This window comes from Callithrix jacchus, chromosome 10 (assembly GCF_049354715.1).
Source record: "Callithrix jacchus isolate 240 chromosome 10, calJac240_pri, whole genome shotgun sequence".
In the NCBI taxonomy this organism is placed as follows: domain Eukaryota; kingdom Metazoa; phylum Chordata; class Mammalia; order Primates; family Cebidae; genus Callithrix; species Callithrix jacchus.
In genome coordinates, this window is record NC_133511.1 from 117930773 (window position 1) to 117954019 (window position 23247).

At 47.5% G+C, this 23247-nt stretch overlaps 1 protein-coding gene and 1 long non-coding RNA gene across 2 annotated transcripts; one reads left to right on the top strand and one right to left on the bottom strand.

The window, feature by feature from the left end:
- Positions 1–3875: 3875 nt before the first annotated feature.
- On the bottom strand, positions 3876–6884 carry LOC144578159 (uncharacterized). Its single transcript, XR_013523451.1, has 2 exons — positions 6634–6884; positions 3876–6211 (listed from the first exon to the last, which is right to left on the bottom strand). It is a non-coding gene; the product is annotated as an uncharacterized LOC144578159 (long non-coding RNA).
- Positions 6885–6911: 27 nt separating this feature from the next.
- Positions 6912–22650, top strand: TMEM109 (transmembrane protein 109). Its single transcript, XM_002755383.3, has 4 exons — positions 6912–7004; positions 18927–19177; positions 20096–20198; positions 20984–22650. Exons 2-4 carry the CDS (start codon positions 18935–18937, stop codon positions 21373–21375), a joined length of 738 nt encoding a protein of 245 aa, XP_002755429.1. The 5' UTR covers positions 6912–7004; positions 18927–18934; the 3' UTR covers positions 21376–22650.
- The last annotated feature ends 597 nt before the right edge of the window (positions 22651–23247 follow it).

Genomic DNA, 23247 nt, shown 5'->3' on the forward strand with positions numbered 1-23247 from the left:
ATTGACTTCCCTGCCCTTTCATCTTTGTCAAAAGACAAAATCACAACAAATTTAAAGTTTAGTTTAATTTTTTTTTTTAAAGAGACTGGCAATGTTGCCCAGGCTGGAACGCAGTGGCTATTCACAGGTGCAATCACAGCGTACTACATCCTGGAACTCCTGGGTTCAAGTGATCCTTCTGCTCAGCCTCCAGAGTAGCTGGGATTACAGGTGCAATTCTGTAGAACTGGGCGGCGCTCCTCACTATAAAATATAATGATTAGTCCAATGAGCTGAACAGGCAAGCTTGTATTTATAGACCGAAAAGGACTGAGGAAAACAGAACCAGAGACAAAAAAAGCAGATTGGTCGTTTGGTCATGTCAAAATTACTTTTCCTGTAAAGGTTAAAGTGGAGGGAACTTCCTTATCATGCCATCTAAAACTAGCCTGTTTCGGAATTTGGCTATTTTCTCTCTCTCCCACACCTTTTTCCCTCTTTCCCTCAATTTCTCTCTCCTACTCAGAAGATCATAAAGATCCCCGTTTCAGCTCATTAGCATGGAACTTCAGCAGGACTAACTCTTATTGGCTTGGTATGTTGGGCCTAGTGCAAGATCTCAGTCCAAACCAATGGCCTCCTATAAATTTATTTTATATTTGCTATTTCTCTTCCAGCTCAGATAGTGTATGATTCTTTGCAGATATCTGTAAGATAATATACTCTCAGAAATCATGCAAAGGACATGTGGTGTGGACTAAAAGGTATCCAGACAAAAGGGCGGGACGAACAGGATGTGTAAGCAAGAGGAACTTTGACAGATGGGCAGTATTCAGATAGAAGAGCAGGAGAACGAAAGACGTTCCAGAAGGAGAAACAACATAAGCAAAAGCTTGGAGAGAAAAATAAAAGTTACACTTACAAAAGGCAGTATGGCACAGGGGCCAAGGGCATGGACTCTGAAGCCAGACTGTGTGCTAGCACCACCCAGGTGATTGGCTGTATGAACTTCTCTATGCCTTAGTTTCCTCATCTGTAAAACAAAGGGAGCGATGACAAGGGTAGAATTAACTCACTGAACTCTTATGAAGAGCTAACATCTCTCTCTTGCACCAACAAAGTAGCTTCTCACTTGTCCCTTGCTTCCAGCCTGGCCTCCTTCTAATCTACTTTCCACAGAGCAGCCAGTGATCCACTTTCAATGAAACATCTATTCATGTTATTCCCCAGGCATTTCATTCATCCAACAAATATTGATTGGGTGCTTCCTATGTGCTAAGCCCTGTTCTGAAAACTGGAGATAGAAAAGGTCAACAAGAAAGACACAGTTTCTGCTCTCCTGGAGCTTACATTCTACTGGGGGTGGTGGGAAAACAGACAATCAACACATAAGAAGAAAATTCCATAGTAGTAAGTGCTAGGAATACAACAAATCAGAGCAAGGTAGACAGGGGTGCTGGGGATTGGAGGAACCACTTCTTTAGGCAGGGGATTTAGAAAGTACATCTCTGAGGAGCTGATATTTTTGCTGAGAACTGAATAAGCGTATGAAGCAAAAAAGTTTCCCCTCTGCCCTCTAAAGATTTGCTGAAATTAACTGACAATTCACAGAATAACAAGAGAAAAGGCATAAAATTTATTAGTGTGCAAGGGTGCACAGGAGCCATACAAAATATGAGGCTCAAAAAAGGGTCAGGTGGCTGATGCTTACTTAAATGGCACCCAGGAAAGAGGGAGAGGGGAAAGTGTAGGCAATTTTGAGGGGTAGTTAAGAACAGACAATTTCTTGGGACAAAGTTCCTATAAGCTCTGGAGGAGGTGACAACAAACTGTGGGAAGGCGAGGGGCAGAACTCCATTGTGAACAAAGGTTGTCTTAATATGCACATAAAGTCTCCCAGGTAATCTGCTAGAGCAGCCCTCAGAAGAATAGATTAAAAGTCTCTCTAGGTGTGGTGGTGACTTGGTTTTTAGTTTTTATTCTTCTCCAGTTGTTAATCTTTCCTGGTTATTTGATGAGATTCCTGTGGAGGGGGATTTGAGACAATTGCATTTCTTTTGAAAGAAATTTTCTCAGTCAGATAAAGGAACTTCTAGAGAGAGCTTCTCCCTGCACTTAGGGTGGGAGTCAGGGAGCAAGAGAAGGTTAGAAAGTCCCTGGTTCTAAGGCAGCTTCTAAGACCTTGCAATATCTTTTCATTCAAAAGTACTCAGCATGCTGTAACCTCAGGACCAGTCCAAAGTGGGCCTACTCTTTTGATAACAGAATGTCATGTTACTTTGTAGGTATGACAGAGCCAAAACTCCAAGTCATGTCAGCAGAGCATGCACAATACAAAATGCTTTGACCTCTAATAACACCCAGAACTGATGATTCCTCCCCATGGTACCAAGAAGACCTGGACATGACCAGAACCTAAATGCTAGAACGCCTCCAGGAGCAAAGGCGTTTTAGCCTTCTGTTGACCAGAAAGACCGAGGGCTAAAATCCACCTCAACATACTCAAGTAGCCAAATTTGAAGCCCTCCAGTCAGACCCTGCCAAGCCAAAATTCCTAACACTTTTCCTTGCCCTATTAGTCTGTTTTCATGCTGCTGATAAAGACATATCCAAGACTGGGCAATTTACAAAGGAAAGAGGTTTAATTGAACTTACAGTTCCACATGGCTGGGGAAGCCTCCCGATCACCTTGGAAGGCAAGGAAGAGCAAGTCACATCTTACATGGATGGCAGGAGGCAAAAACAAAGAGCTTGTGCAGGGAAACTCCTGTTTCTCAAAACCGTCATATCTCATGAGACTTATTCACTATTACAAGGACAGCACAAGAAAGACATGCCCCCATGATTCAATTACCTCCCACCAGGTCCCTCCCACAACATGGAAATTTAAGATGAGATTTGGGTGGGGACACAGGCAAACCATATCACCCTCTGCCCCTTAAAACTTGACCCAGATTCCAAATTAGGGACACAGATTTCAGCCATGCGTCCAGTCTGCTTGCTGGGTCACCCTGCAATAAAGCCTTTCTTTTCTCAAAAGCTGGTATTGGCTTCTATCTGCATCGGGCAGTCAGCCTATTTGCTCAAAAACAATACTAAAGCACCAAACTTTGGGGTATCATTCTCAGAGCCCAGGGATCATTCCTGAGGCCATCAATGAGGGAGAGAGTTTCTGGCTGAGGAAAGTTGTCCCCAAGTCTTGTATCATCTGGCCCATGCTGACTGTCACAGTCTCACTCTCCAGACACACTGGCCTTTCAGTTCCTTAAACATACCTGCTCTGGCTGGTTTCGGAACGTCTTCCTGGACCACTTTCCTCCGCCCCCTCCCTCTTCTCCCTCCTGTCTCAAACTCTCTAACGTAAACTTCAGTCTCACCTTAAATGTCACTTCCTCTGGAGCCCTTTTCATGGCCCCTGGTTTCAATTTAGTCCACACAGCAAACTGTAATTGTCCTCCAAACCACTTCAAATAACTGTAATCACGTAATGATGTATTTATAAGTATCTGATGTCTGGGTTCTCCACTAGACTGTAAACTTCATGATGGCAGGAACCATGATGTTCTGGTTACTCTTGCTCTCAGAGTGTAAGAGTGCCACATTGTGCCTGGCATGTAGCAGGAACTTTGTAATGATTGTTGGTTGGAAGACAGGTTGCCTGACAGGCCAGGCTTCTCAAGTACTGTACTTGGATATGTGGTAGGAAATAAAATGGATCCGTTTAGAAGAGGCCTTGAACGCAAGCTGGTTACAGTTGGGTGGTCACTGGGCTGGCAGCAGAGCATGTGTCTTCACATTTGATCTGGGGTGATAACCATACTTTCAGAAGTTTCCTCTGGAAGACACTTACTGGATGGGTTGGAGTGGGACGGACTAGAAGCAGGGAGACTCAGTAGTTAATTGTTGGACCAATCTTTATTGAGTACCCATAGCGTGTCAGCCCAGCACAACGCTGGGTTCTGGTAATATCACAATGAGTCAAACCAGAGGTGCCCTCTACCGGGGAGCTTCTGGCTATGACAGCAGAATGCAGGAAAAAGGAAGTCCCTTTTCAGTTTCATAAGCCAGCCTACAGGGAATAGAAAAAATTCAGGGCACTTGATTTTGGAGCAACAGGGAGACTTAAGGGAAAAGAGATACATGCATTGGTGTTGGTGAGTCCCTGAGGAGGGAACTCTGTGCCTTGTTCCCCCTTGCTGCCTGGGAAGCATGGGGACACATTGGCCAAACACCCAGAAGAAGTTCAATTTCCCAGGTAGGTTCAGTGGCAATCGGTGTGGATAAGGCAGGGACATTAGGCAGGGAGAAATTGCCAGCTTAAACAACTAACACTGATAATTAGATGAATTTTCTTTTTTCTTTTTTTTTTGTTTGTTTTTTTGAGACAGAGTCTCACTCACTCTGTCATCCAGGCTGGAGTGCAGGGCAGTTCTCCTGCCTCAGCCTCCTGAGTAGCTGGGATTATAGAGTACACCACCACACCCAGCCAGTTTTGTTTTGTATTTTCAGTAAAGTTGGGGTTTCATCATTTTGGCCAGGCTGGACTTGAACTCCTTGATCTCAAGTGATCCGCCTGCCACGGCCTCCCAAAGTGCTGGGATTACAGGCATGAGCCACTGCCACCGGCCAGGATTAGATGAATTTTCGCCCCCCGCAACTTTGGCCCTATGTTCGTTTTCCAAAAGGCATGTACAACCTGAAAACCAAGGAGGGGAAGAACCCTAAACTGTCTACGATTGTTTCTACCACCCATATGGAAAAGAGAGTTGAAAAGAGATGAATTTGTCATTAAAAGCAAAAAAAATTACATTTCTTTCCCAGGAAAGTCTGTGACCTGAGATTGGTAATCCTACAAATCACAAAGGATCTCACAAGCAAATGTAAAATTGCAACTGTTAGAAAAGCCGGAAGGTGAGGTTCAGGATGCTACCAGAGCCTATTCTAGAAGAAGGACTCTTAGCTGAGGGGCAGAAAGTGACAAGAGCGGAGATGAAGATGGATGAATCTGAGGAACATCTGATGGAAAGAAACAACTGGGTGAGGTGACAGATTGGGAGCCTACAGAGTGTGTAGTCTGGGAGGCAGGCAGAATTGGAAGGCTGAATGATTGGGGGTGGGAGGGAAGAGTTACGTTTTAGAGGGTTGAGTTTGAGAAACAAGTTTTAGCATCAAAAGGAAGCTCTCCTATGACAACTCTTGATGGTGATAAAAACATTCAGTCAGCAACTTGGATTTTTTTTTTTAATGTTCATGCTTGCTACTTCCTTGAAACTTCACGCCTACTGTGAAGCGGTATTTTTAGGTCCTTTTTAGTTCTTGAACGTCAAGCAATGAAGGCCCAGAGAAATGAACTGGTGTGCTCAGGATCACACGACAGGCAAGAGATCGCCTCATTCTGAAGCCCTGCTCTTTCTTTTTCACGGTACCGCTGAAGCGGGATATTTCCCTGACTCCTTCACAGGACTCACAACAGGGGTGCCCTGTTGACTCAGCCCGCTGCTCTCAACAGCCCGCGAGAGGAAATATGCAAGCAAAGAGGAAACTGGAGTGCCCAAGTGCTGGAATCAGGCAGCCGTTTTTCGGCACGAGTGGGATCAAACTCCCCTCACTCAGATTCACTACGTTCCACCCTTCATTGGAGGGAGCATGCAGGTAAATGGATGTAGGAGCTGAAGCGGGCCAGAGCAAACTCCACGCAGGCCCCGTGGCAGCGTCCAAGCGGGTGCCTGAGACTCCCGAAGCCCCAGAGGGCTTGTTACAGTGCTCTTTGGGCTCTGCCATCCGTGGACGCCTTAAGTGTTAACAGCTCAGTGGGCCCACAGTTGCCCTTCACCAGTGAGGGCAAAGGGCCAGCATGACAACCTTTGTACCCACACTCGTGACTCCCAAGCTCTTGTCCAGCGTCCAGGAAAAATAAAGTTGCACGAACAAATTAAAGGATGGTAAATCCCAGGGATTTCATTGCTGACGAAAGTGGCTTTCAGCCGGAAGGGGAGCTGAAAAGGGGGGCAGGGCAGGCGGGTATGCAGTCCAGCAGTCTGTGGCTAGATTCTTCTCCAAAGTTATGCCTCAAGCTGTCCCTCTGAAGACAAGCTGCTTCTCTCTGATGTCTAGCCATTGTCATCCCCTCGTCCAGCGGCTTCTCCTCTCTGCCAGATGAGTCCGGGGTCTTTATAGGCACAGGATGGGGCAAGGCAAAGCCGTAGGTGGTTTAGGAAAAGGCAACATTCGACTGGAAAAACAGGGATAGAAGTTATCACTTTGGGCCACAGTTTCAGGCTTTTTGGCTTGACGGTGGGGTTTCACCAGGGACCTGCCCTTTTCTTTCTAACATTTATCTGATCCCCTGTCTCTACCAGCGCCTTTGTGGCAGAAAAGGAGAGTAGGAGTTGGTTCCTCTCCTTCTCTAAAATTCTGAGCTAACATTTAGGAGCCGTCTGCAGTGTTCAGGTATGAATTCGCTCTCTGGGGGAGCGCATGCGTTTTCCTAGCGCAGTGTGCCTTTAATTGCTCCTTTAATACCTTTCTCTTTTGAGCCTTTTCAGCGCGAAAAGTTTCCAGGAAAACCAGGTACTGCTAAGCAGCCCAATTAGAACTACATTTCCCACAATGTCCCAGGGAACATTTGTAGCCCCCCCCCCAGAACTACATTACCCAAAATGCCAGGCGGTGGCAAGAACGGGAATAGCTTCCACCCTGATATCAAACGTCCAGTTTACCCACTTTACAGCTCAGATATAGTCACTTATTTCCCCTTTCCAGCCAGAGACTTCCGTTCCTAGCTGGAACTTCCGATCCCATTCTTCTCTCGGTGGGAATGCTCGCGTGGGGAAAAAGAAACGCAATAGATAACGCGAGGCGCCTGCGCTTCCGGCACCATCGGCTGGGAGGGAGGCCGGCTCGTCTCCGAGCTCCTCCCGCCTTGTGCATGCGCAGACGGTAAACCAACGCCCCGCGTCGAGGCGCGGGTTTGGTGGCGCGTTTTAGCGAAGTCGCACGTGAAGGATAGCAGTGGCCTGAGAAAGGTGAGTGCGGGCCGAGGCCGGAATGCGGGATAGCACGCGGGAAGGGTCGACAGCAGCCGCTGCAGGCGGGACCAGGCGGAGTCGCGAGGCCTGGAGCGTCCGAGTGGGGAGGGGTCCGCGCGCCCCACTGGCGGAACGAACCGGGGACCCGGAACCTCGTTGCTATGCAACCGGGGGCGTCGTTTCTAGGCAACCCGGAAGGCGCACGTTTCCGGGGAGAAGACGGTTGCAGCAAGGTTCCGAGATGCGGCGGCTCCCTGGCGTGGGGACCAGGCCAGCGCCAAGCCCGAGCCCCCGAACCCCGACCCACCGCCCAGCCTCCTGCAGCCTCGGCTCGAGCCCCTTGGGGGGTCCCGAACTCTTGGGTCGCGCCTTATTTCTTGCCAGCGACGCCACCCCACAGCGCTTGGCAGGGGACGCGACGTTCGAAATAGCACATGCCACTGACACCGTCTCCGGGAGGTTGGGCGCTGGGAAGGGCGCGGAGCGGCCGGGAAGCTGCCCCTTTGCTGTCGCCCTGCCCCCAAACAGTTGCTCGGCAGCAGCTGTCAGGGGTTTAGTGGGAGCTGCCCCCAACCTGCCAGGACGCTGACTTCATTCTCTGCGGTGGCGGCTTCGCCCCGTTTAGTACCTTCCTGTAGACTCAGCTGTGCTTCTCGTGTGGCTGCTGTATATTTGGATCTACTATTAAAATAACCTCCCTCCTCACCTCTCCATGACTTTCTCTTTCTACCCTCACGGTTTCTTGGCGGGTCGCTAATATTCATTTAACAAGCATTTATTAGTCATCTTTTCTCCTAAGCACTGGGGATTCCAAGATGTTAAATTTAACCGGGAGGTGCTCAGTCTAATTGGAAAGGCAGGTTGATAAGCTGCCAAATTATGCTAGTATATATAGTCAGTGGTAATAGTTTACAAAACGCTTGCTGCAGAAATATCTTAACTCCTTGCAGCTACTCTTAACCTGGCTTCACTCCCTTTTACGTTTGAGGAGACTGCAACTCGGGAGGGTGAAATAACAGGCGTAAAGGTAGTGGCTTCTAGTCTGGCACACTTGAGCCTGGAACGGAAGTCTGGAGTCCTTTATAGCTGCTGTACTTTTGAAGCTTTGCTTAGAGTAGACTTTTCCCTGAGGTGCTGGCTATGCATCAGAAATTCCTAGGGAGCTTTGCAAAACAAAGGGCTGAGCCCCTCTCTGGAAGAGTCTGAGTGAGTGGCCCTGGGTGGGGCAGACATCCTCGTTGAACTGGCTGCGCAGCCAGTTCGGATGGGCAGCCAGAGTTGAGAACCGCCGCTCCTTAGGGGCAGCTGTGAGCAACGGCGGGACAGTCAAGAGCCGGCAGAGGGCACTTTTTGCAGCCTCTCCTGCCACCTGGTGATTCATAGTGTGAAATGAAACTAACAGAAGGAAAGAGAAGAGGAGGAAGGAGCCTTGATGGGGTGGGGGGCGGGGGTTGGCGCAAAATGCTCCACCCTACCCTTGCAGCAAACCACAGTAAACATATGCAGTGGTGCCTTCTCACTAACACAGTAAGTAAAGCTGTTTCCCCAACGGGGCTGGGCTCTCCAGACCCACCTGAGCCATATTGCAACTGCCGAGCAGAAGTGACAGGTTTTATCCCCCACCTTCTGTTCTCCTCTCATACCTCTTGGTACAAAACCATGACCTGTAAGCGCAGAAGGCGGATGATCTCCTGGTATGTGTTCCCTCCTGAGAGTCTGGATGTCCTTCCGCTTTGAGCTTGTTGATGAACTTCAGCTCCTTGAGGGCAGGGACTGTGTCTTATCAAGGCAGGAGGCGGCTATGGGACAAGCAAAAAGGCAAGATTGAGATCCTGGGTACTGGAGTCAAGTGCCAGCTCTGCAGTGTGAGCTTGGATGAGTCACTCAACCTCTCGAAGCCATACTTTTCTGAGTAAAATGAAGAGGGTAATACCTTAAAAGATTGTTGCTAGAATTAAACGAAGTGATGAAGTAACAAGCACTTTGAAATTGTAAAGTACGTACAAAAATTATTATAACATATATGTATACCATTTTATAACATACATGTATACACTTTTTATTATTAGTTGTTATTGAGTGCCTCTTATTTGTCTGAGGCCGGGCATTGCAGAAGGTGAAGAAGCTTAAGACATGCTTCCTCCTCTGAGAGGCTGAGACTGTTTCTGCGACTTTAGTCAAAGTATTTGATTAGGCCAAAATGAGGAGGCATAATAGCGGTGTGTCTATACTGCCTGAGATTCACCTGGAAAAAAATGAGAAGGAAACCTGTTAAAACAATTTGAGGCCGGGCGCGATGGCTCACGCCTCTAATCCCAGCACTTTGGGAGGCCGAGGCGGGCGGATCACGAGATCAGGAGTTTGAGACCAGCCTGTACAATATGGTGACACCCTGTCACTACTAATACAAAAGTTAGCCTGGCATAGTGGCAGGCACCTGTAATCCCAGCTACTCTGGAGGCTGAGGCAGCAGAATTGCTTGAACCGAGGAGGCAGAGGTTGCAGTGAGCCGGGATCATGCCATTGCACTCTAGCCTGGACAACAGAGCAAGACTCCATCTCAAAAAAAAAAAAAAGAAAAGAATTTGAAGAAGCAGACCAGCCAGCCGCTCTCCACACTCATTATCTCCACAGGGTACACCACACAATCCTGTTTGATTTGGTTTCTGGTGCACTTCAGAACATCAGCTGGCATGACAATGCCACCCTCACTGGTAGGGGGCTTATTTCAAGGTCTCCTAGCTCCCTTAACTGGGGCAGGTGGCCACTGGAAGGTTGAGGCTGGCACAGAACAAGGCAGGCTGCTGTGGGAGGAACAGCTCATGGCACCCTAACCTCCTGGGGCAGAGGAGAGGACATGTGATCCCTCTTGGTGGAGGTCCTTGGATAAAGGATCCAACCCAAGATAGCAACCCTGCTCTTTAAGTCTCCAGCATGGTCATGACCCAGATAGCTCAGGAATGACCAGTGCTTTCCTCGTCTCTGACCACGGGCAGGCAGGAACCATCTGGTTCTTGATTTGTGCCAAAGAGAGTAGAAGCTTTTCCCAGCCTGAGGGCCTTCTCATGAATTCCATGTGTTTCAGCCTTGCTTGACCCTCCAGGCCTCAGGAGGGGCTTCGAGCTGCTGTTTCTGGGCCAGAAAGTACCCTAAATGTAGTATTTTTAGAACCCTTTCCTAGACTCCTCCTTCCCACTAAGCAAGAATGGGGACAGCCTTCTTCTCCCTGTCTTCCATCCTCATGGCTCTGGATTTATGGTCAACTCCCTGAGTGCCTGGGTAATTGCAAAAACTTCCAAAACCTGACTGCTCCTACCTCCAGGGCATGGCTTAGCCTCTGATCATCAGGTCTGAATCATGAAAACTCCTGGAGCTCCAGGTTCCTTTCTGAGCCTGGAGGAGAACAGGGAATTTGCTGGGGCTGACGTTTCTCAAGCACAGTGGCAAATAGAAGGTGAACCTGCGTACTTTTTTCTTGGCTGATCCTTACCAGCTTCGATGAGTTGGTACCTGTGGCGTCTTAACTTGTCTGTGGCACTGTGTTACAGTCGAGACCAGAGCAGAGCACAAAGTTTTTAGGTAGTTTTCACCAGTAATTCACCGAGATGCTTGGTAGATGCCAAGTTTATTTTAACTCATGAATAATCTGTTGAGTGATTTTTTTTTTAAGAGTCTTGCTCTGTCGCCCAGGATAGGGTACAGTGGCATGATCACAGCTCACTGCAGCTGTGACCTCCTGGGCTCAAGTGACCCTTCTGCCTTAGACTCCCAAGTAGCTGGGAGTACAGGCACACACCACCATACCTGGCTAATTTATTTATCTTTTTTAAACAAAATTTTATTTTATTTTTTTAATTATTTTAATTTTTTATTGTACTTTAGGTTCTGGGGTACATGTGCAAATCATGCAGGATTGTTGCATAGGTACGCACAGGACAATGTGGTTTGCTGCCTCCATCCCCCTGTCACCTACATCTGGCATTTTGCCCCATGTTATCCCTCCCCAACATACCCCCCCACTGTCTGTCCCTTGGCCCCCCGCAACAGACCCCAGTGTGTGATGCTCCCCTTCCATGTGTTCTCATTGTTCAACACCCGCCTATGAGTGAGAACATGCAGTGTTTGATTTTCTGTTCTTGTGTCAGTTTGCTGAGAATTATGGTTTCCAGATTCATTCATGTCCCTACAAAGGACACAAACTCATCATTTTTTATAGCTGCGTAGTATTCCATGATGTATATGTGGCACATTTTCCTTGTCCAGTCTATCATTGATGGGCATTTGGGTTGGTGCCAGGTCTTTGCTATTGTAAACAGTGCCACTATGAACATACATGTGCATGTGTCTTTATAATAGAATGATTTATAATCCTTTGGGTATATACCCAGTAATGGGATTGCTGGGTCAAATGGAAATTCTATTTCGAGGTCCTTGAAGAATTGCCAGACTGTCTTCCACAATGGTTGAACTAGTTTACACTTCCACCAGCAGTGTAAAAGTGTTCCTAGTTCTCCACATCCTTTCCAGCATCTGTCTCCAGATTTTTTAATGATTGCCATTCCAATTGGTGTGAGATGGTATCTCAGTGTGGTTTTGATTTGCATTTCTCTAACGACCAGTGATGATGAGCATTTTTTCATATGTTTATTGGCCTCATATACATCTTCTTTTGAAAAGTGTCTGTTCATATCCTTCTCCCACTTTTGGATGGGTTTGTTTGTTTGTTTCTTATAAATCTGTTTTAGTACTTTGTAGATTCTGAATATTAACCCTTTGTCAGATGGGTGGATTGCAAACATTTTTTCCCATTCTGTTGGTTGCCGGTTCACTCTGATGATTGTTTCTTTTGCTGTACAAAAGCTCTGGAGTTTAATTAGATCCCATTTGTCTATTTTGACTTTTGTTGCCAATGCTTTTGGTGTTTTAGTCATGAAGTCCTTGCCTATGCTTATGTCCTGAATGGTTTTTCCTAGGTTTTCTTCTAGGGTTTTTATGATGTTAGATCTTATGTTTAAGCCTTTAATCCATCTGGAGTTAATTTTAGTGTAAGGTGTCAGGAAGGGGTCCAGTTTCTGTTTTCTGCACATGGCTAGCCATTTTTCCCAACACCATTTATTAAACAGGAAATCCTTTCCCCGTTGCTTGTTTTTGTCAGGTTTGCCAAAGATCAGATGGTTATAGCTATGTTGTATTGCCTCCGAGGCCGCTGTTCTGTTCCATTAGTCTGTATCTCTGTTTTGGTACCAGTACCATGCTGGTTTGATTACTGTAGCCTTGTAGTATAGTTTGAAATCAGGTAGCGTGATGCTTCCAGCTTTGTTCTTTTTGCTTAGGATTGTCTTGGCTATGCTGGCTCTCTTTTCGTTCCATATGAAGTTTCAGGTGGTTTTTTCCAGTTCTGTGAAGAAGGTCATTGGTAGCTTGATGGGGATAGCATTGAATCTATAAATTACTTTGGGCAGTAGGGCCATTTTCATGATATTGATTTTTCCTAACCATGAGCATGGAATGTTTCTCCATCTGTTTGTGTCCTTTCTCATTTCATTGAGCAGTGGTTTGTAGTTCTCCTTGAAGAGGTCCTTTACATCATTTGTTAGTTGTATTCCTAGGTATTTTATTCTCTTTGTAGCAATTGTGACTGGGAGTTTGCTCATGATTTGGCTCTCTGTTAGTCTGTTATTGGCGTACAGAAATGCCTGTGATTTCTGCACATTGATTTTGTATCCTGACACTTTGCTGAAGTTGCTTATCAGTTTAAGGACATTTTGTGCTGAGATGATAGGGTCTTCTAAATATACAATCATGTCATCTGCAAATAGAGACAATTTGACTGCCTCTTTTCCTAATTGAATACTCTTTATTTCTTTTTCTTGCCTGATTGTTCTGGCTAGAACTTCCAATACTATATTGAATAGGAGTGGTGAGAGAGGGCATCCTTGTCTAGAGCCAGATTTCAAAGGGAATGCTTGCAGTTTTTGCCCATTCAGTATGATATTGGCTGTAGGTTTGTCATAAATAGATTTTATTGTTTTGAGATATTTTCCTTCAATACCTAGTTTATTGAGAGTTTTTAGCATACAGGGCTGTTGAATTTTGTCGAAGGCCTTCTCTGCATCTATTGAGCTAATCATGTGGTTTTTGTCTTTGGTTCTGTTTATGTGGTGAATTATGTTTACAGACTTGCATATGTTGAACCAGCCTTGCATTCCTGGAATGAAGCTTGCTTCCCTTTTCTTTTTTTATTAATCTTGGTTGTGATGGATAAGGTTTTTGATGTGCTGTTGCAATCGGTATGCCAGTATTCTGTTGAAGATTTTTGCATCTATGTTCATCATGGATATTGGCCTGAAGTTTCTTTCTTTGTTGAATCTCTGCCAGGTTTTGGTATCAGGATGATGTTGGTCTCATAAAATGATTTGGAAGGGATTCCCTCTTTTTGTATTGTTTGCAATAGTTTCAGAAGGAATGGTACCAGCTCCTCTTTGTACGTCTGGTAGAATTCAGCTGTGAAGCCATCTGGACCGGGACTTTTTTTGGGTGGTAGGCTATTATTAATTGCTGCCTCAACTTCAGCTCTTGTCATTGGTCTATTCAGGGTTTCAACTTCTTCCTGGTTTAGGCTTGGGAGGGTGCAAGTGTCCAGGAATTTATCCATTTCTTCCAGGTTTACTGGTTTATATGCATAGAGTTGTTTGTGGTAACCTCTGATTGTATTTCTGTGGAATCAGTGGTGATATCCCCTTTATCCTTTTATATTGCTTCTATTTGATTCTTCTCCCTTTTCTTTTTTATTAATCTGGCTAACGGTCTATTTTGTTGATCTTTTAAAAAAAAAACAGTTCCTGGATTTATTGATTCTTTGAAGGGTTTTTTGTGTGTCTATCTCCTTTAGTTCTGCTCTGGTCTTAGTTATTTCTTGTCTTCTGCTAGCTTTTGAGGTTTTTTGCTCTTGCTCTTCTAGCTCTTTCAGTTTTGACGATAGGGTGTTGATTTTAGATCTTTCCTTGCTTCTCATGTGGGCATTTATTGCTATAAATTTCCCTCTAGACACTGTTTTAAATGTATCCCAGAAATTCTGGTATGTTTGGTATGTTGTGTCTTCATTCTCGTTGGTTTCAAAGGACATCTTTATTCTGCCTTCATTTTATTGTTTATCCAGTCGACATTCAGAAGCCAGTTGTTCAGTTTCCATGAAGCTGTGTTGTTCTGAGTTAGTTTCTTAATTCTGAGTCCTGATTTGATTGTGCTGTGGTCTAAGAGACTGTCATGATTTCCCTTCTTTTGCATTTGCTGAGGAGTGATTTACTTCCAATTATGTGGTCAATTTTAGAGTAGGTGCAATGTGGTGCTCAGAATAATATATATATTCTGTGGATTTGGGGTGGAGGTTTCTGTAGATGTCTATTAGGTCCGCTTGGTCCAGATCTGATTTCAAGTCCTGGATATCCTTGTTACTTTTCTCTCTTGTTGATCTGTCTAATATTGACAGTGGAGTGTTAAAGTCTCCCACTATTATTGTGTGGGAGTCTAAGTCTCTTTGTAGGTCGTTAAGAACTTGCTTTATGTATCTGGGTGCTCCTGTATTGAGTGTGTATATATTTAGGATCGTTAGCTCTTCTTGATGCATCGATCCTTTTGCCATTATATAATGCCCGTCTCTTTTGATCTTCGTTGGTTTAAAGTCCATTTTATCAGAGACTAGGATTGCAAATCCTGCTTTTTTTCCGCTCTCCATTTGCTTGATAAATCTTCCTCTATGTCTTTATTTTGAGCCTATGTGTGTCCTTGCATGTGAGATGTGTTTCCTGAATACAGCACACTGATGGGTCTTGACTTTTTATCCAATTTGCCAGTCTTTGTCTTTTGATTGGGGCATTTAGCCCATTTACATTTAAGGTTAATATTGTTATGTGTGAATTTGATCCTGCCATTTTGATGCTAGCTGGATGTTTTGCCTGTTAGTTGACACATTTTTTTCATTGTGTTGATGGTCTTTACCATTTGGTATGTTTTTGGAGTAGCTGGTACTGGTTGTTCCTTTCTATGTTTAGTGCTTTCAGGAGCTCTTGTAAGGCAGGCCTTGCTTGTCTGTAAAGGATTTTCTTTCTCCTTCACTTACGAAGCTTAGTTTGGCTGGATATGAAATTCTGGGTTGAAAGTTCTTTTCTTTAAGGATGTTGAATATTGGCCCCCACTCTCTTCTGGCTTGTAGGGTTTCTGCGGAGAGATCTGCTGTGAGTCTGATGGGCTTCCCTTTGTGGGTAACCCAACCTTTCTCTCTTTCTGCCCTTAGCATTTTTTCCTTCATTTCAACCCTGGTGAATCTGACGATTTTGTGCCTTGGGGTTGTTCTTCTTGAGGAATATCTTTGTGGTGTTCTCTGTATTTCCTGGACTTGAATGGTGTCCTGGCTTGCTAGGTTGGGGAAATATTCCTGGATAATATCCTGAAGAGTATTTTCAGCTTGGATTCATTCTCTCCATCACATTCAGGTACACCTATCAAATGTAGATTAGGTCTTTTCACATAATCCCATATTTCTTGGAGGCTTTATTCATTTCTTTTCACTCTTTTTTCTCTATCCTTGCCTTCTCATTTTATTTCATTGAGTTGATCTTCAATCTCTGATATCCTTTCTTCTGCTTGGTCGATTCAGCTATTGAAACTTGTGTATGCTTTACGAAGTTCTCATGCTGTGTTTTTCAGCTCCATCAAGTCGTTTATATTCTTCTCTAAGCTGTTTATTCTAGTTAGCATCTCATCTAACCTTTTTTCTAGGTTCTTAGTTTCTTTGCATTGGGTTAGCACATGTTCTTTTAGCTCTGAGAAGTTTGTTATTACCCACCTTCTGAAGCCTGTTTCTGTCAATTCATCAGATTCCTTCTCCATCCATCTTTGACCCCTAGCTGGTGAGGAGTTGTAATCCTTTGGAAGAGGAGAGGCATTCTGGTTTTTGGTGTTTTCATCCTTTTTGTGCTGGTTTCTTCCCATCTTAGTGGCTTTATCTACCTGTGGTCTTTGTAGTTGGTGACTTTCGGATGGGGTCTCTGAGTGGATGTCCTTTTTGTTGCTGATGAAGTTATTTCTTTCTGCTTCTTAGTTTTCCTTCTAACAGTCAGGCCCCTCTGCTGCAGGACTGCTGGAGGTCCACTCCAAACCCTACTTGCCTGGAGAATCACCCATGGGGGCTGCAGAACAGTAAGGGTTGCTGCCAGTTTGTCTTCTGTTATACCCAGAAGGGTACCTGCCAGATGTCGGCCTGAGCTCTCCTTTATGAGGTGTCTCTTTGGATATATGGGAGTCAGAGAGCTGCTTTAGGAGACAGTCTGTCCCTTATAGGAGCTCAAGTGCTGTGCTGGGAGCTCCGTTATTCCATGCAGAGCTGCTGAGCAGGTACTTTTAAGTCTGCTGCGGTGGAACTCATAACCACCTCTTTTCCCACGTACTCTGTCCTAGGAAGGTCGGCCTTATTTATAAGTTCCTGTCATGCTGCTGCCTTTTTTCTCAGATGCCCTGCCCCACACGGAGTAGTCTAGTCACAGTCTGCCAGCAGAGGTGTTGCCGAGCTGCCGCAGGCTTCTTCCCACCTGCCGTGTGATCTGCCTCGGTAGTGGTGGTCACCCTTCCCCGCACTGAGCAGAACCGTCCTGGGTCCAGCTGCCCTTGCTGCGAAACTCTCAATTCAGAGCCTTTCAGATTGCTTGTTTTGTGGGGGTGGTAGCCGCCGAGCCAGATCGCCTGGCTCCCTGTCTCTGCCCCCTCCCTTTCAGTTGAATGGGTGGCTCTGTCTCCCAGGTGTTCCAGGCACCAGTTGAAACAGCCACCCAGATTTGTGTGAGTTTCTGTGCCCCAATCCAGCACCGGCTGAAACCGCTGTGCTGAAACCTTGTGGTGCTTTTCGGCCTGGGAATATGTTGGTCTGTGGGCAGTGAAAATTTGTTTGGAAATGCGGTGGGCACTCATCCTCTGCATTGCTTTGCTGGGAACTGCACTCCAGAGCTGTTCCTATCAGGCCATCTTGGATCATCTCCCTGGCTAATTTATTAATTCTTTTTTTTTTTTTTTTTTGGTAGAGACAGGATCTCTCTAGATTGCCCAGGCTGCTCTCAAACTCCTGGGCTCAAGCAGTCCTCCCACCTCAGCCTCCCAAAGTGTTGGGATTACAGGAGTGAGCCACCATCTGTATGACTTGCTAAATCACTTCTGAGACTTAGTTGGAGACAATACAGTAGAGTTGCTATATGTGAGGGGTCCAATGTCAGATGTACCTGGATTCAAATGCTGGTTCCCCCACTCATTACTTAACCTGCCTCAGTTACTTCATCCATAAAATGGGGGATAATAGCAACACCTACCTGATGGCCTGTTGTGGCCATTAAATGAGCTAGGTGGTGTATGGCAGGACCTGGCTGAATGTTAGCTTTTTATTAATAATATCTTTCTTTAAAGGTTGTTCATTATACCTTTGCCTACTGTCCTAGTCCATTTTCTGCTTGCTATAACAGAATACCACTGACTGGGTAGTTTATAATGAACAGAAAGTCATTAGGGTCACAGTTCCAGAGGCTGAGGAGTCTAAAGGCATGGTGCTGGCTTCTGGCAAAGGTCACCATAAGGCAGAAGGCACAAGGCAGAAGGCAGAACCCAGCACTTGAGACAGAGAGAGGAAATCAGGCCACAGTCATCCTTTTCCTCAGGAGCTCCACTCCTGTAATAACTAAGCCACTCCAAAGATAATGGCATTAATCCATTCATGAGGGCTGAGCCCTCGTGACCTAATCACCTATTGAAGGTCCCAGCTTTTAATACCATCGTTGTGGCAATTAAATTTCTTTCTTTTCTTTTTTTTGGTGGGGAAGGGGTCAAACTATTTTACTGAGGGGGATGGGGTGGCAAAGAAGTGCTGAGGACCATGAGATCCAGCATCCTTGGCTGGGCTGGGAGCTCCCAGGCTCTGCAGGCAGTCCAAGGACAGTTAAACTTGAACATGAGTTTTGTTCTTCAAACCGTAGCACCTACATTGGGGGTTGGGGGGTGAGGTCACTCTGTATCAGTGGTTCTCAACTTTGCACGTGGAACCACCTAGGGAGTTTCTGCAAGTGTAAGGCTAGGCCACACCCAGACAATGACATCAGAAGCTCCGGGCTTGGACACAGACATCAGTACTTGTGAAGCTTCCAGGTGATTCCAGTGAGCAGCCACTGTTGAGACCTGTGATATAGCTTGACTCCTAATGAAGATGGGATTTGGAAGCGGATGCTTGGGTTGAGATCCTGACCTTCCTGTGTAGCCCAGTGACCCTGGGAAAATGCTGAACTTCTGAGTCTCAGTTTCTTCTCACCTGTACCAGTAGGGGCGAGGAGGATGAAAGCCGCCTCACCTGAAGGCCCTGCAGAGAAGATGGCGTATGTGCAGTTGTTCTTGGTGGAGCACGTAACTGAGCACTTTGCTTTATACCATTACATGGCAGTAATCCTACTTGTGTGCTATTTTTAAGTTGTTTTTTGTATCAGCTTTATCTTAAGTAGATCATAAGCTCCTAGGGACAGAACCTTTATCGAGTCTTGTAATTCTTTTATGCCCATAGCACCTAAGATACAGGGACAGGCCCTCAGATTTTTAGAACTGGCACAAACCTTAGATCTTCTCACCCACTCTAAAGTGTTGAATAATACTTGCTAGTTAATTAACATGCAAGTGGTAAAGAATGTGAAAGAGGAACCTGTGAGTCAGGTGGTTGTGCCCGGCTTAAATGGGAAGGCCCAGCCCTTCCTCTCCCAGCTAACAGCGCTTTCTTTCCAGCGCTAGCTTGGTGCTTGCTGGGGGCAGGTGTGGAGAAGGCTGTTGGGATCATCAGAGCTGGGAGGGTGAGAGTGTGTACCATGGCACTCAGCTCACCATGTGCTCCTCTTCTGGCAGACCCAGTCATGGCAGCTTCCGGCATCCGTTCACCATGGGGAAAGCATCTGTTCAAAGCCATCCTGATGGTCCTCGTGGCCCTCATCCTCCTCCACTCAGCATTGGCCCAGTCCCACCGAGACTTTGCACCACCAGGCCAGCAGAAGAAGAAGAGAGAGGCTCCAGTTGATTTCTTAACCCAGATAGGTCGGTCTGTGCGGGGGACAGCGGATGCCTGGATTGGGCCGGAGACCATGCACGTAGTAGCAGAGGTAAGGAAGGTAGTCCCTGGGTGACTGCACACATTGAGGGAAAATCAAAGAGAGGCTGGTGTCGGCCGCCTTATCTTGCTTCCACATCTTCTCTGGTCCAGAGAGTCCCAAATTCCACAAAAAGTAGCCACACAGCCTTTGTCTTTGAATTCCTCATTATTTTATTTCCGTCCTAGGGCCTTTTAGCTCCATCCCTATCTTTTCCTGACTCCTGCCCTTTCTTTGCCAGAAAGGCTGGGAAATGAGCCATCTTTATAAACCATGTTACTGGGTGACTGTAGAGGCTCACTTTGGTCTAAATCTGACCTCGAATCTTGAAATGGCAAAATACCAAGTCCTCAATCCATTCCTTTACCTGTAGAAGTGGGGTGGGCTTATTGGGAGCCTAAGGCAGGGTTATGTTTTTTACCTAGCGGCCTCCCAAGCATGGTTTCACATACTTTTGAAAGGCTGGACCGAAGGGCTGAGGCAGTCATTTATTAAATCTGTAATCTAGTCTAGCTGATAGGCTCTTTTTTCACTGAAACATCCTGTCCCTTTACAGATGTTCTCCACGCACCTTCATGACTCCCTGGACAGCTAACAGGGCTCCAGTTTTATAGGGTGACTACTGAAAGTATTTGATTGTCTCTGTCATTCACACACAAGTACACATACTACTCCCTCCAGAGTATCCCAGCAAAGCAGTTAAACTAAGTCCCAGATGCCCCGGTTTCCCATTCAGGAAGGAGAGATGGCCTGTTGGCCACCACTAGAAGGTGGATGTGGAAGGGACCCCTCAGCCAGGCCCAAGGCCCGTCACCACTGGGTGAGAAACAGGTCTGAGACATTCCCGCAGTCCTTGCCCGGACAACAGTGATCAGGCCTGAAGGCAAGGAGTGTTGTTAATTACGGTCTCACTCCACGCTGTTTCCACAGTCATCGTCCCAAGTCATGTGGGCCATGTCATCAGCCATTTCTGTGGCCTTCTTTGCTCTGTCTGGGATCGCGGCACAGCTGCTGAATGCCTTGGGGCTAGCCGGTAAGTGTTGGAGCACTGGGTAGTCAGCCAGAGCTTTGCCTGTACTTTGCTACTTGTGGGAGCTCATCTTTGTCGGGGTCTAGCCTTTTCCCCAAGCTGCTTTACCCTTCCCAGGTTTCCACAGACATGGCCTAATAGCAAGCCGAGAACTACCATGGCCAGGTGTGGTGGCTCACACCTGTTATCCTTGCACTTTGGAAGGCCAAAGCAGGAGGGTCACTTGAGGCCAGAAGTTCGAGACCAGCCTGGGCAGTATAGTGAGGCTTTGTCTCTATAAAAAAAAATTAGCCAAGCATGGTAGCGGTGTCTGTGGTCCCGGCTACTTGGGACCTGAGGTGGGAGGATCGCTTGAACCCAGTAGGCATTGCAGTGAGCCCAGATCACACCACTATGCTCCAGCCTGGGTGACAAAGCAAGACCCTGTCCCACCCAGACCCCCCCCAAAAAAGAACTACCGCCACCACCACCATGTGCCCGTTGCTCGCTTCCTACCAGGCATCATGCTGAGCTGTAGTCTCTCATTAAACTGCCGGCCACAGCCCAGGGAGGCAGTAGAACTGTTCCCGTTTAGTAAATGAAACTGCAGCTCAACAAAAGCTAGTCATCTATTCAAGGTCTCCGCCAGCAAGAATCAGAGCGGAGTCCAACCCCTATTACTCTAAGTCCGCAGGGACAGCCTGTTCCTTTGCAGTGTGGCTAGTACCTCCCAGCCTTTTAGCTCTGGCCCCACTCTCCCCTCACCACTCCTCCAGGTTGGCTGACTCTGTGATTCTCTTGGCTTCCAGGTGATTACCTCACCCAGGGCCTGAAGCTCAGCCCTGACCAGGTCCAGACCTTCCTGCTGTGGGGCGCAGGGGCCCTGGTCATCTACTGGCTGGTGTCCCTGCTCCTCGGCTTGGTCTTGGCTTTGCTGGGGCGGATCCTATGGGGCCTGAAGCTTGTCATCTTCCTGGCCGGCTTTGTGGCCCTGGTGAGGTCGGTGCCTGACCCTTCCACCCGGGCCGTGCTACTCCTGGCCTTGCTGATCCTCTACGCCCTGCTGAGCCGGCTCACTGGCTCTCGGGCCTCTGGGGCCCAACTTGAGGCCAAGGTGCGAGGGTTGGAACGTCAGGTGGAGGAGCTGCGCTGGCGCCAGAGGCGAGCAGCCAAGGGGGCCCGCAGCGTGGAGGAGGAGTGAGCAGGATGCCCCACGCACTCCCTGTGTCATACCAAAGAGCTGAGCTGCTTCAGGGCCACACAGCCCTCCTGCCAGCCCCCTGCCCTTTTCTTGCCCTGTCTCCGAACCTTCGGAACCTTGATCCCTGCCCCAGCCCGCCTAGCCAAGAGAAAAAGAGAAAGGCCATTCCCCTCACCAGTCCTTTTTCAGCCCTGTCTTCTGAGGTTCTCTGTCTGGGTTTGGCTCTCTTACCCACTCTCTGCTTCCAGCCTGCCTCGCCAGGGAAGGTTGGAGGGGCCTCCCTTCTGGCTTCTGCATCTGCGCCAGCAAACATCACTGCCATTGGTCTCTTGTGACTGAACTGGCTTCCCTCTGCTGCTGCCTTGGCTCTTGCTCTCCTGTCCTTCTGAAGTTGCTCCCTGGCCCAGTCTCCAGCTCCCTTCTTGTTTTCCTCTTCCTCCTACTGTACTCCCACCAAACCACAGTCCTTTAAGGCATGCTCCTGTCCTCTTCATGGCCCAGCAGTGGGAAGGGGCAGGGGTGATGGGACCTGAGGATAAAGTGGGGGGAGAGAAACAGGGTCCCCTGAAGCCTGCGGGGGCTGCGGGGGGAGAGGAGGATGTACCTTGTGTCTGTTATAAGTGCCTTAATCCGAGCCAGCAGGGCCCTCTGCTTGCCCGCTGCCATACCGTCTGTAGGAAAGTGCTCTGTGGCTGCTGTGTGTCAAGAAAAGAGCAGTCACTCTCAGAATCTTGATTCCCCGTCAGCCAAAGCCAAAGGTGGCTGCTGCTTTGCAGGCATGTGCCTGCAAGTGGGACCTTGCCGGGCATCATATGCCCTGTGGGGGTTTCAGAGACCCTGAAGGAGGAAGGAGGACCCACCCACCTTCTTGTCTGCACAACTGCATGTAATTCTCTCCCGTCGCTCCACTCCCTGCAACCGACAAGGGGCTGCTGACCAGTGCTCGCCCCAACAGCCCAGGAGGAACGCAGGCAGCTCCTCTTCCTTCGAGTGGTCTGCGGAGAGCAGGGTGAGCTGCCAGCTGCCCCTTTCCACCATGGTGCCCCATCTTGGTGGTCAGGAGCCACTTCTTCCTTTGAGGCTCTGGTGGAGGTGGGTGTCCTCCTCTGCCAGGCCTGTCACATGATGTGAAGAGTAAATGCCCAATTCTTACTGTTCAGGTTTGATGTGGAATCACAGCTGCAGTGATATATATTTTTATCAGCGCTTGGTTGGTTTTAAATAAAGTGCACGCTATTTTATTATCTTGTTCTGAATAAAATGTATTTACTCCAAGTCTGGATTGCTTCAGTGTCTCCTCTACTGCTAGACCCATTTCTGTAGTTCAGCTCCGCCTCCCGACTTCTCCTTGTGGGGGCAGTGTGAAGCTGGCAAAGGGGAAAGCTGAAAAGGCAGGCTGGTACCAGGTACCCTTCCCTCCAGCAGCAGGAGGAATGAGGAAGGCATGCATCCATTTCAAAACATAGGAAGGGCAAGCACTGCTGGAAATGTGTGTGCTTGCTGGGGAGACGGGGCTCCCCTTCACCACCCAGCTGAGGACTTTCCTGCACCAAGGTTCCTAGTTGGCCCACAGGCTGGATCAGTTTTGCAGAGGGCAAAAGGTTTTTCTTTGTAAGCTGCCCAGGCCATGAGAGTGTGCAGCTGGGGCCCCTGCTCTGGGCCTCTCCCCAAACTGCCTGCCAGGACCCCTGAGGCCGGCCTTCCCTCCTGAGTGTTGAGCAACCTCCGAAGTCCGCTCCCCAGGTGGGGCTGGGCAGGAGACTAGAGCTGCCCACACCTAGAGCCCTTCCTCCATGGCGGTGGCCCAGGGCTCTGTCAGGGCAGGCTCAGGTGGTTGGCGCCTGCCCGTTTGGCCCCCTCCCTTCTCTCCTG